The sequence below is a fragment of the Lepidothrix coronata genome, unplaced genomic scaffold, assembly GCF_001604755.1.
Source record: "Lepidothrix coronata isolate B3197 unplaced genomic scaffold, Lepidothrix_coronata-1.0 Scaffold13, whole genome shotgun sequence".
Lineage (NCBI taxonomy): Eukaryota > Metazoa > Chordata > Aves > Passeriformes > Pipridae > Lepidothrix > Lepidothrix coronata.
In genome coordinates, this window is record NW_016690193.1 from 7,373,505 (window position 1) to 7,387,730 (window position 14,226).

The window sequence follows — 14,226 nt, forward strand, 5'->3', positions numbered from 1 at the left end:
GAAATAACCTGCCCCGCCTGGCTATTATATGGCAAACTTAACTAAGATACCTGTGGTGCTGATGCAAATCATATTTCGCTTTTCATTCTGAGAATGAAGGTTCTGCAAAGGAGTAGGGTACACAGAAGAGGTAGGTAACTTTTTAAAGCAAATAAGCTTCACAGGGAATGACCTGTTTTACATTTAGATTTCTATTGTTAGTGTAATCAAATGAATATTCACTTCATGTGAGAAACATGACACATATAGCCTCCAGACATTGCTCTAATGTATATATATGTGTATTAAAGGATCCAAACATACTTTCCTATTGCATTGCATTGCATTGCATTCTCTCTCTGAATTTAGTGAAAGTCTTCAGTGCTCAAGAGCTAATTCAAATTACTTCATAAAGCCTTCTATGGTTTGTGTGCCTCTTTTAAGATGAAAGAGGTAAACCAAAGCTAGTATTATTGAAAATCCCCAAATCTTCGTTCGCGAAGCCTAGCCATGAGATGAGATTATTGAAAATATATATTGTCTTAAGCACAAAAGAGAATCCTAATATATGAAATTAGAAATGTTTTAGCATTAGTTTTTAACTTTAAAACCTCGACATTATTAATAATAAAAGAATAGACTAACCTAAAGTCAAGTCATATTCATTAACTCTTCTCAGCCTACTCCTGAAACAATACAAGAAACTATCTAAAACATTTTCAATATAATGCTCAAGTTAAACAGTAGCTACTTTTACATGGAAGCTTTAAAAACAAATTACGTGAAAAAATCAGACTGTACTGCTATTCAAAATCTTTTGTGGGTCACACAGCATTAAAATTCAGACTACTAATACATTTACTTTTAAATTTAAATAAACATTCATCTTCTGAGCTACTTCGCTACAGCTACATAAGTCTTATTAGGAATGAATATGTATTCCAGTCAGTATTCAGCACTCCCCTCCCCTGCCAATGTTGAATGTCTTCTCTGCTGTATCTGTTCAAATTAAGTGTTTGCGCACTACAGAGAGAAAGTTTGTGAATACTTCTGAACATATTCTGTCTAGCTATGTTCACAATATCCACTTTGAAATAGATTTAACAATTTAACAGAATGTAACCTAAATTTTAGGAGGACATGGATGAATTTTTTAAAATACTAGATGGGGACGCCAATCTCTTATGTTACCTCTATTATTCTACTACATACAGAAATAACGATTATATCTCTTTCTAGTATAGAGATACCATTTTGCAGAAGAGTTCTTGCCTGGAATTTTGACACAGGCCATACATATGACAACAAAAAATAAAGTCAGATGGCCATTTCTCTGCCATAAAGAAAATCCAAAGAAGAAAGAAATTCTTTGTATGTATAATTCCTAAAGCTGCTAACAAGTCAAACACATCTCACATGAATTTCATCCTTTTATGAATGCAACAAAACACAGTTGTAGAACATGTTTGCCTTCACATTTTCTCCATTATCATATACAATGCATATGATAATTATATGTAATAAAGATCAATATTTGTCTCTGTAGTGGTCATCAGATTATGTATGATCCCCTTACATAGTTCTAATTAGTGGCAAAAGTAATGGACATGTGAATTTAAGAAAAGTTACAGACACCTCTCCTTATTCCAATTCATCTTTTGAATATACACTGACAGCTGTGAATTTTTGTGTAATTTACAAAAACTTTTCAGACTCATTCCAACTCTTTTGGGTTTTAGTGACTATTCTTTTAGTATATATACTTGCTTATAGCAAAAATGAACTTAGAAACTTTGGAGCCAACCAACATAAAGCTGGAAATAACTCCCATGCAGAAATGTGGACATAATTTGTAACATAATATTCAAGAAATTCTATAGGATGCTGTTCTTTCCCTGACACTACCATATTAAAACTGCAGACAAGTTTTCGCTGGTATGGAATACATATCTGGAGTTTATGAAATATCTGCAAGGTAAATGCTGCAATTCTGTAAAATACTTGCACCATGTTGTATTCCCCTGTTATTACTTGAGCACTTTTAGTTACTTTCTTGACTAAGGTGAAATACATTTACCTCAAGGCAACAACTGGCAGGTCAAATATATTTGTGCCATTTACACTGTTTATCTCTATGGCATTACACTGGTAGCAAGCCTGACTAGATTACTACACAAATACTGTACTGTGTTTACAGATAGATATCAAAACTAGAACTCAGTGTCATCAAATAATGCTTTGTTGAAAAGAAAGAAGATAACCTTTCACAAAGCCGTAGAGTACAACACAGACCTTGCTCTTAATGTATACTTTCTGTGTCTGGGTAATCACATTGTTATCAAAGATATTACTGACATTCTGACCCACATACTTTACTTTCTCACAACGAGCTTCAGGTCTGTTCAAATATAATATTGTAAGATTAATTGTTATATTAAAAATATTTTCCCACATAAAGAGGTTTGTTTCTTTTCAATGCATTTCATAATCTGACTCTGAATTGATTGAACCCAGGGGTAAAATAAAAGGCATTTTTATAAATTTTAACCATGCTAAAGCCATTCCAAGATGAGAATAAATTAAAAAAAAAAACACAACGTTAAATTAATAACACTATATCTGTACGTCTTTTGTAAGAGCATGGAAACAAAAAGGAAATGAGAACTGTTCAGGTGGAAAACAGAACTGTATTTCTTATGGTTTTTCATGTGGCTTATGTTACTTAATTCTTAAGTGAGAAAAGAGATTTGAGTTTCAGTTGACTAGGCTCTGGAGGGGAACAGTTAAAGGGGATAGTATTTGGCACATTTAATTCAAACGAACCTCATACCAACTCTTGAAAGTTTATTCACTAAGTTGGAACATAATGACAAAGTAAAAAAACTTCAAAACAAAGACCTAGTAGGTCAGAATATTTAGTAGCTGCATTTCAATGAAAACAACATTCTTGAACAAGCATTTAATAACCTGCCCGCTGTTACACTTATTCTCTAAAATACTACATTTTTTTTTCTGAAATGTACTGCTCTAGTACAGAAGGGTTATTACAGTGTAACAAACCAAAACATTAATCAGTTCAGTCCAGGAGGATTGCAGTTCATATTCTAACAATATGCAATTAATACATGACTGGTGAAATACGAATTTAGAATAATTTGACTGAGCAAACGTAAGGAGTCACTGGATACATTACAGAAAGTAATGAAGTATATTTTTTGCCACAGTTAATTGGTTTAACATGACAAAGGATGTTGATGTCATATATTCTACATCAGAACATACATAGTTTTGTCTGTCATCAAAAATAATAACAGCCAGACATACTGAAGGATAGATCTGTTTGTTCATCCACTGGCATTTGAGACTATCTCCAAATACAATTTCATTTTTACAAGTTATTGATTTAATTAAGGCCTTACTGGTTTTGTCCCTTAAATTCTTTCAATATTGAACTACCTCAAGCTTTTCTTACTCCTTCTTGTCTTACCTTTATCACTGTATAGAAAAAGATTACACCAATTTGGAATCCCAGACAGGGCCACAAGTGTTGTGCAGGTATGCTAACTTTTTAAGGAGTAAAAAGCAAGTAAGATATGCACGTGGTGCCCATATGATTTCCCCTTTAGTTTTGGTAGCTAAAGACTATAAAAGGAACAGATGTTTGTTAATGATATCAGAAAAGTCTGGCAATATGTTCATAATCATAGAGAATTATGTTTTTGAAACTGATCTGTGAGTCAACAATGGTTTTACATTCCGATTACTAAGGTAAGCATAAAATGAGAAATATTAAGTATAATTAGAAACTCAAGATGCAATTAAAAATATGTCAGTCAAAATTCTCTAATCTGTTTAGTTTTGAGTGTTAGTGGCATTTAAAGCTCAGATCAATAGTAGCTAGCAAACATTTTAGCAGCATACTATGCAGTTTGTATCTAAAGTGCACTTAACTAAAGTAAAAGTCTTCGAGTTACTATCATTAAAATTATTTGCATGCACATTTTGAAAATACTGTGAAAAAGTGCATCTTTTCCAAATCTTTGCTGGAGTACTTTTTATAGCTTTCAGCGAGTGTTCTTTACGTTACTAAAATAAATAGCTTAAAGTTACACAACTTGTGTTCAATATCATATCATTCTTCAATATCAACAAAACAATCACCTTACTCTCAGCAGAAATTCAGAATTTGTTTTCTCAGATTTTGCTGGGTTTCTTTGGAAATGGGTCTTACAAACTGCTTATCTATACTGAAATCGACTTCTAAGTTCTCAAAAAATAAAACTATTGTGCTGTAATTCAAACTGTGACTGAGTTTAGGAACTGATCATCTGAAATGCTACCATTTAACTGAAATATTTTGTGGCTTGTTGTTTCCTGTGTGCTAATGTTTTTTCTGATCAAAGGAATAGTGATGCCTTTCAAGTTTGGCAAATAGTTGATTTGTTTCACTAGTCAACCTTCTGGTACCTCAGAAATAAAAGTTTTCTAGAATAATATTGTCAGAAAGTATTTCCACTTTAAAGTTCATAATGTTGTTTACTAAAAGCACATGAATGTCTCCAAAGTCAAGCATAGGCTGTGAGGAAAATTCTTCACATTGCTTAAATATAATACAATTTCTGATATTTTCAATTCATTATAAAAATATCTATTTTATCTTTCACTATAGGTTTGGAATAAAATGGATTTTTTTTGTCTGAAGGAGTTAACACTGGAAAAGAGAGGTAAGGAAGGTCGAACTGTGACTCCAAACCAGCAAGCAAAATTCAACGAAGTTTAGTAGGTGATTATTTGCCTTGCTATTTCTTTCATATTACAGAAGTGTTATGAAACTAGTCTCATTTGTATTTTGCACTGGTGATACTCATTTTCATGCACAAAAAATTATCAGAAGTATAAGGAAGTTTGCCAGCATACACTAAAATTTTATAATGTTAACATATTATTTTACATAAAAGCAGTGTTGCTTTTCTCAAACAGTATACAAAAAGATCTGTTACCTGTTAAATAAAACAAGAAAAAGAATATCACAGATCAGAGAGAGATGGGGTTACTGTCAGAATAGGGTATGTTTGAGTATTGGCTTTTCTTCTGGTGTGATTGACTTAGAGGCTGACAGCAGAAGTAACAGATGGGAAAAACAAACAGGTCAGAAAAATGGCAAGAGAAAAAACAAACACTACAGAAAAATAAGGACATCTTTACTAAAATATGAATAGTAATCAGTTTTATTTTATAGCAATAAATAAAGTAAAATGAAAAAATACTGCCATTTATAATATAGTAAAAGATACAGAATGGCCCTTGTTACTAATATCTTAATCCCACTAAAGTCAAAAAGCATTTGACTTTAATTATGCTGCAACATCCTCTCCTCTTATAAATATACAATGTAATGAAATCATTAATAAAAATTAGACACTGAAATACTGGTATAAATGGAAGTTATGAGGCACAATAGAGACTCCAGTGTTTCACTTTACAGAGATGAGCTGTAATTTTCCTCTGAATTAAGAAGACAACACTGGTTCTGAAAGTGTCAGAGCAGTCAAGGAACCACAGAAAACATTTAGTCCTTTTACCACATAGTGTGGCAGCAATATGCAGAGTGTAAGGAACACTGTTAGAACCTTGTCCTGAGAATCTGAGGATAATTTAGCTATCTCACAAGAACACATGCAGAGCACAAAACCTTTAGATGTTGCATGTGATTCATTGTCAACACAAGAAGGTTTATGCTGAAATATTAATTTAGTCTTGTTTCATCCATATCAACCAGTATTTTAAGCAGAAAGAGTTTAAAGATCCTACATGCTGTAAGTTACAAGTGAAATAAAAATATATTTCTGAAACTTTGCAATAACATGGAAAAAGAGCATGTGAAAAAAAAAAATTAGTTTAAAGAATATGAAAAGAGAATGCCAAAAAAACCCAATCAGAAAAGCATCCAAAAAAAGCATTACAGAATAAAGTATATCTGTAGATATATGTTTATGTTGTAAGGCCTACTCTGTGCATGAATAGTCTTCCAGACCACTAAAATCTTCCAAGTTGAATTGCTAGTTTAGGCAGAGACATGCATATCATGCAGGATGTTTAGTAAGTTGAAAATTTCCACGAGAGGTTACATATAAAATCACAACAAACTTTGTGCAGCTGTGCACCAATTTCACTGCCTGTTTGGAGACAATGGATATCTTCCTTCAAGAAGCAGACTTTACTGCATTCCTTTGGATGTAGATGTGGGTGATATTTTACAAGCCTTTTAAAATTGTTTCTGTGGTTAGTTAACTAGACTAACGGTCAATGAATATGATAGGTACTCCCACCTAGGTCATTAGTTTATTCCTACTTTTACTTATTGCTCACATACATACCATAATGACCACCTGGCAACAGGATGGGGTGGGGTGTGGGAGAAAGACTGTCAAACATCATAATACAACTTAAGTAAATCATAAAAACAAAAAAGTGGCCCATTTCAGGATCCTTCTTTGTAGATAAATGCTTAAAGTTTTTAATTGTGAATACTTAATTTTAGAGCAAATATCTTATTTCTGTAATCTCATCTGAGTTTTCACAGTCTTTTTCATAATTTGTATTAAGTCATAAGACATGAAAGGTTTCTGAACAATATATCGTGGATACACTCACTACACGTAGAGATGATATAACTTTATATTGTATTACCTCAGAAAAGAAAATTATAAATCACAAATCGGCTGAAATTGAAGAGGATTTTTTGGTTCAGTTATTTTTCCATGCAAACTCTTCAAGTGAAGGACTATAGGTTCTTCAGATGATGTAAATTATCGTATCATCATGAACAATGTAATTGTCCTGACACAACTCCAATCAACCATCAGCTTTAGTTTGTCTTTAGATGCTTGTGTCTAGCCTTAGCATGAGGGGAAAACAAGCCAATTGAGATAAATGGGTACTGCAGTACATAAATAACTGAATAAAGAACAGCTAACTCAGGTGATATGATTACACATTGCTTCCTAAGGCAATACAAAAGATATAGGTTAGTTTGTCACTTAATTCCCTCCTCTCTTTGTAACATAGAACTGGTGTTCTTTCTCCTACCTTCCCTCTGTTTTCCCTTTTAAAGTATCTCATATCCTACCTCTATGAAGAAGTAAAATATCAAGAGAACAATCTTTGCCACTATTGGCAATTTTGTCTTTCATTGGTTGCTTAGCAAATTTTTGACTGAGAGATTTCAATGTTTTGACTCTTAAAACACTTTATATTAGAAAAAGAAGCATGTAGTCCTAATTTTCTTGATACAAGGCAGTTCCTTTAACCCAGTTCTATTTCACATAGTGCTTAGTCACTGGCACTGAGTAAGGTACAGTGAAAATATTTTGTAGGTAAAAAACACAATAGTCACGTTGCAAGGCAATCTATTAAGGAAATTATTAATTTATGCATAAACTGGAATCACATCCAGTTACAGATTTACCGAATGGAAAGAAAGACAATAAATTGATGGCACTGATGTTTTACTGAAGTATAATAAGCATCCATAGTCAGGGACAAACTTTGTGAGAAGTTAAGTGTGCAGCCTATCCCATCCAGACTACAGCAGTCAGCCTTGTTCATCTCAGAGTTCCAAAAACGGTAGCTAATACAGATACTGTCTACATTTCAACCTCTTTCCTGGATATATTTTTTTTCATTTCAAATACCAAAATACTCAGTAAACAAACCATCTGGATATTTCTTAACAATAATGAATGTTAGGTTTGTGATAATTATAAGAATGTGCACATTTTTTAAATAATTGTCACTTACCTTTATTTCTTGAGCTTTCCTGATTCTTTTCCTGCTGCAATTAAAAGCAGAAAAATATATTATTTGCAGAATCAGTTATCACAAAAATCATAAAATCATAGACATACAGACTCAAATATGACAATCTACTTCATCCTCCTTCCTACTCCAAGGTAAAATCAGCACACTGTTTTTAAACTCCTCTACTGTTTTTCACGTTTTCTTTTTCACAATGACTTTGATTAAGTGCTGGAACACATTATCCAAAAAGAGGCCACTCAGTCTCTGTCACTTTATCTCTATCCTGGGAGATGCTCATAGTTCAGCTGCACAAGTCCCTGTAAAACTATGTAATTTTGAAGAATGAGAATTTACTCAAGGTAATAATCTGTCCTCAAAATTTCAAACCTTGATTTTACACAACATTTGCTCAAAATTATGCTCTTTGTTTTGGGTACTGCAATTTTTCAAATATTTGCTGCTTTACAAGTTTATGCCAGTAAAAATAGCATTAGGAACAGGCTAAATGCAAAACTCTTCTAGGTTTACTTTGTATTATAAGATAGATTTTTCTTTTATAATTTTAACAAAAAGAGGAAACTAAATAACTTTTTTTCTTTTGTTGCAATTTCTAAGAGTTACTTTTAACATACCTATTGATAACAGAGTGTACTGATTACCTTTCATTACTAATTGAAGTGGTTTATTTTATCTATATACACCAAGAATTTGTTATTCCTGTGCTCATAACAGGTTCATTTAGTCTTAAATGCATCCAGACATATAAATCTACAAAAAGGAGTTAATACTTCTATGCCAACACGTCTTTTAATAGTATATCCTTTGATAGTGTTTTGCTCAGTTACTCTTCAAATAATATCAGAATATGACCTATCTTTTTCTGAGTAACATAGAAAAATATCACAAACTAATTCTGTGCAGTCACATAGCTGTTTAAACTCTACCAAGAAAATTTGAAACTGATCTGAAGAATAAAGATGTAATCAATAATGTAAAAATATTTTCTAATTTACAGGGACATAGAAATGTTTAGGTACCATTAACTTAAGGAATGGGGCCATCTAATATACAACTGAAATGTATTTTTTCAGCTTTTCACATTTTGTGAAATAATATGGGTAGTGATGCAATATCTATACTGTTCCCTGAAACCCAATCTTACAAATCTAAGTCAATTACTCTTTTCTTGTCTTTTTTAAACAAATAACTATTTGGAAAGTATGTTTTCAAATTTCTCAAGGTCAGGAAGTGAAACAGACTTTAATAGGCCAGTGTAAATGCAGGGGAATCTCATTCAAAATAAGCAGTTTGTGCTGATTAAAATACCAACCGGCCAACCACCAGGATTTAGAGTCAAAATGTAGCCAAGTTACGTTAGCATTCAGATACTGCAATTTATATGCTCCACGGACACTGCTGAGTTCCACAAAACTCACTAGTTTGTCCCTTTATTTTGAAATCAGAGGAATGGAATTTTTTTCTAACAAAGCTGCAAAGCCTATAATGTCTACTGCTAATTCTACGATAAATAGATCCTGAAGACTTAATTCAAGAACTGATTACTAGATCAGAGAACCTTGTAGGAAAGCAATATTAAAAATCAAATATTAGTATCAAAGGAGAAGAGAAACACTAAAAAAGATGAGAATTAATTTTTAGGGAGAACAGAGTACAGCAAGCTTGGCAAAGCTTAGAGAAGAAAGAAAATCACTCAGATGAAATTTTAAAATTAAAAAAAGTGTTTGGTTTTTTTTAATGGAGTGTGTGAAGATTTCAAGGAAAGGAGACATTAGCTGAAAATATCTTTTCAGACCTTGTTTTTTCTAATATCTTTATTTTCTTAAATTTCAGCTGAAGATTTTTGCTTAAGTTTTCATGGCTTAGTTTTCTCAAAAGACTCAAATTTTAATTTTGAGCTGCCATTAAAACTACTAAGAAAAAACTCTGTTAGCATATCACACGTCGGCCTTCGTGTGATATTTCTTGGGACAGCAACATGCTTGGTAGCAGCATCCAGATGGAAAAAAACATTCATAAGCCCCAAGTTATTTCAAAATTAACCTGTGATTAGACTGGGTGTAGCATCTCTCAACTCAGAAATTTCTGCCTAGAGAAACCCTGCTATATTAGACTTCTCAATAGAAAACACAAGAGTTAAAAAATGCAGAAAAATTTATAATGAAAGTACATTAAATAAAAATTCTTCCTCATTATTGAAAGATAAAGTATGTGAATTAATTTCTGTAGAAAACTACTAAGAAATAATGAATTATGTTAGTGAGTAAAGGTTATAAGCACCTATAACTTAGGAAAATTAAGTTCAAATTCTCAGGGAAATAGGAATTGCTCATCCTGATGGGAAACACACAAAAAAATAAACAAAACTCTCAGGGTCCTGGAATGTCAGAGAGGTAAACAAAAAATTGTTTATCATGACATTTATTTCCACCTGCATTTGTTCAGCATGCTAGGGTTTTGACACTAGCACGCTGAAAATAAAAAAAATCTACCCATATACAATTAGAAAGTATGTAAATATACAAACATCACTGTATGAAGTAAAACATACTAATTCTATATAAAAACTGATGTGGAGGCCTTTATAGACCCACTTTTACACATATTTCTGTAATTTTTCTCCTGTATTGCACTACGATATATAAACAAAATATTTTCACCTAACATGTTAACAATCAGAAAAATTATATATACATATTTATTATCTAAATAAAATTGAAATGATTACATGAACTACAATACTATATTGTTACCTATTGCTAGAAGCCATGTGTAAATAGAACAAATCATCTTGCATCCTAGGATAGTTTTATCAGCTTCAATATAGCAAAATAGTTTTGAATTTAAGTCTCCAACCAAATTAATCAGACAAGTTCCATGGCTTTGCATGGTTTTATGTTGCACTATATCATATCAGCCTGATGAAATGTATCTATGCAGAACAAATGAGAACTCTAAAGAAGCTTTCTTATATGTCCAACAGACTAAATTTAAAGTAAATTTATCAAAGCACAGTGGATGAAAAGGCAGAAAATGTCAAATTTTCTGAATTTTCTGTTGCGTCTGTGAACTAAGAAAAGATCATGGGTGGTTGACCACACAAATTGCTATTGTTACAAATCATAAGTTATAAACTATTTGGAATATATATCAAACAAGGCTCTGCATAGAAATTGATTTATATATTCACAAATGCTTTTCTGAGGTATAAATGCTCCTTTTCTGATCCTATTTTCTTTTTTTTTGTCTGAATACACAAGTACTATTAGAACATCCTAGCATTTGGACATCATCATTGTTCAGAAATTATGTGTTTACTAAATAAGGTTGGTATAGTATCAAGTCTTATTTAGAAGGACTTCATATCAGCAATAAGAGATGTAGACAATGATGGCCAAGGGGACTCTTAATGTACAGTGATTCCCAAGAAAGTACAAAGCTACTTATAAGAAAGACCAGAGATGATCTGTAAAGGTAGACGTCATTCTAGGACTAACAAAATACTCTAGCCATGATAGAAACAGTAAAGCTCATTTCTTAGCCCCATTTAAATATGTATCATGTGCATTATATTTATTTTTCTCATTTTGAAAGAAAGGATAACATTTATAAACCAATGGATGTTGCACATAGAAGTATATTCACTTCCACTTAATTCTGTGTTTTTTAAATACAAACTACATAATTGTATTGTATCTAGAACTCACTTGTCTCTCTATCTGAATCATCTGCTGAGGATTTGGGTATGTGTCTGCCAGAGTGGGCAATTTATAAAGAAGAAGAACCTTATTTATTCTTCACAAAACTCAGGTAAAGTCTCCTTTTCCATACTGGCTCTGTTTAAAAAGTAGCTCCTGAACTAATGGAATTCTTGAAATAAACAAAGTACTAATTAGTGTAAAACATATGGTAGATTGTCCTTGATATGTGACAAAAATTTAAATAATTTAATAAACATAAATCACTAATTACAGAAGCTCTGTTGAAAAAAGGAGTGCAAAGTTATTTGCTTAAATTTTATAATGAAAAATTATCATTAGTCATATCATAAAATGTAGTGAAAATGCAGAAAATTAGTTTTCGGTTCATTACCTTTAATGCAAATTCTGCAGTAGGGGTGCTTTGTTACTCTCTAGTAACTAAAAATAATAATAATTAGAAAATTAAAGAAATTGCTATTAAAGAAAATATTTAATTGAGAGAGATATCAAGATTGTTATTTCTATCATGTTAAACCATACAGAAGCTATAGTAGTTGAAGAATAATATATTCGCTTATATTAACACAACTTTAATTACAAGAAGTCTGAATTGCACTTGTAGGGAAACTTTTTATTCATGGGTGAAATAGCAGCATGGTCACAGCCACAGAGTACAAGTGCACATACGGCACACGGCAGTCTGGTAAACTGTTCTCAGAACCAACTTGATCAGTGCCATTAGACTGAACATTTGTCTTCAAAGAAATTTCACAGAATCAGACTTCATCAGATTCTTAGCAACTGCAATACAACTGCAATTTAAACTAAAAATGTATGCAAAGCAAAAGCGATGACATTTACATTTGTAAAGATATTCTGTTAAGCAGCAGTAGGCAAGGCCTTGCTTACTATGGTAGGGAAAAAAGAATGTGCAAAAAGTGAACCATTTTTCTGTTGCTCTTGTCAGAACACTGTTTACTGCAGAGAGCTTTTTAGTTTAATGTTTGCGGTAGGATTCTTGAACTGGTATTTTGCATACACAGACCAGTCTTCTTAGAGATTGCCACTGTTTATAGCAACAAATCTGAGAAAATAATGTGCTACAGGTTGGTCTTGTATTGATTAAGGCATCATATGAATATAAGGCTGTGTGAGGGAAACAAGATGTAGAGTTAGGTTGCTAGTCAAACATAAGGAAATATATAGCTGTTGAAGTTTTCAGAATTAATGACTTTCCCAGGAGTAGACATTACTAGATATTATAGTCCTAGAATAAGCCTTACAGGCCTCTGGAGAAAATCTGATGAAGTCTTGAATTCATGAACCCATGTGAAAAGAACCCAACAGTATTTGGGAAGCCTAGATATATGAGATTTGTATCACTAAAACCAAAACCAAACCAAAAAAAGCCCCACCCGTGGGGGCAGAGGGCAGCTGAAAAATGTGCTGATTTGATTCTTGTTTTGCTGATTTAGATCCTTGAGGAACACAAAGAACGATCATGGCAGATCCAGGATGGTGCATATGAAGCAGTTGTTCCTCTTTGCATGCAGCAGATTACAAGCCCTTAAAAGCAAAGTGGAAGCAGAGAAGAAATAAAGATACAGAAAAGTTAAAAATAATCTTGTCTATGCCCACATACTTTGAAGGAAAACTCCCTCTAGACCAGGCTTCAAAAAAGTGTGTGCTTTCTATGTATGGAAAGTGGACAGAAAAAGTTCTACACTAAGGGTAACCCGCAGGTTTTTTTATTCAGGTCTGTCTGACACAAAAGCAAATCACCTAGATGGTGCAAGGGCACGGATTAGTCTTAAAGGCAGCCTTGGACCATGTAAAACAGAGCAGACAAAGCCTTTGTCCACAAGGTGAAACAATTGTTCTGAGCTAAAGTTACAGTCTAAATCCCAGTGTTCTTTAGTACCTACTGAATCCAAGTAACTTCCTACTAACGACACATTAACATTGTTTACACGAAATGTGTACGCCATGTGTTGTGTTCTACAAAATAACACTTCTTTTTCAAAATAGGCAGGGAGAGACACATTAATGCATTTTCAAAGCAGCAATTCCTTCTGGTAGGATTGTTCATGATTCATATGGACACATTTCCTAAAATTGTTGCCTAGTGTAAAAAGACCTGTGTGAAGCAGGCTGCAGATAGCTCCCAAGAGAAATAACCACCCTAGGGTCAGGCCTAAAGGCCCTGATAACTGTAGTTGAAAAGAAGCTGAGAAGTAGTTTGGGGTTTTATCTTATCTTTAAATTCAAGAATTCTGATTTCACTAAATAAATTCTTTTAAATAGGACTGTAAAGTTTTCTATTTCTTTTTTTTTTATTATTATTATTTTTCCAATGTAAGACCTTGTCCAAGAGGAACTGTAACAATTCTACAGGCTCGATAAAACAGTAGTGAAAGGCTAAATACAGTCTTTCCTTAATTTTATTGAAGTAGAGAAATTTTGCCAAATTTTGCCATTTTTCCACAATGGAAAAAAAAACCCTAATAAAATCTTCATGCTGACTTTAAGGATGAATTCTTCCATTGGCTGTTACCCATTATGGTAACATTAGGACTTCATTAGGACAACTGTCCTAGAAAAAATGGCCTGAGTTGAATAGGAAAAAAAAAATCAATAGAACCGAAGCTTACTCTGGGTAAATTTCTTAGGCAGCTCACTCTTATGGAAATACAGTGTAACTATAGCTTCTTTAATATGATGTCTTCAT

The 14,226-nt window shown here is 32.7% G+C and overlaps 1 protein-coding gene across 5 annotated transcripts in view; it reads right to left on the reverse strand.

The window, feature by feature from the left end:
* Positions 1–14,226, reverse strand: part of FSTL5 (follistatin like 5) — a 291,375-nt gene that overhangs the window by 238,583 nt on the left and 38,566 nt on the right. For 3 of the 5 annotated variants that reach the window (XM_017806036.1, XM_017806034.1, XM_017806031.1), the window contains exon 3: positions 7,780–7,813. In XM_017806036.1, coding sequence (XP_017661525.1) covers positions 7,780–7,813 — 34 coding nt within the window. The remainder of the gene's footprint in view (positions 1–7,779; positions 7,814–14,226) is intronic. The other 2 variants (XM_017806035.1, XM_017806033.1) reach the window with 1 other exon arrangement.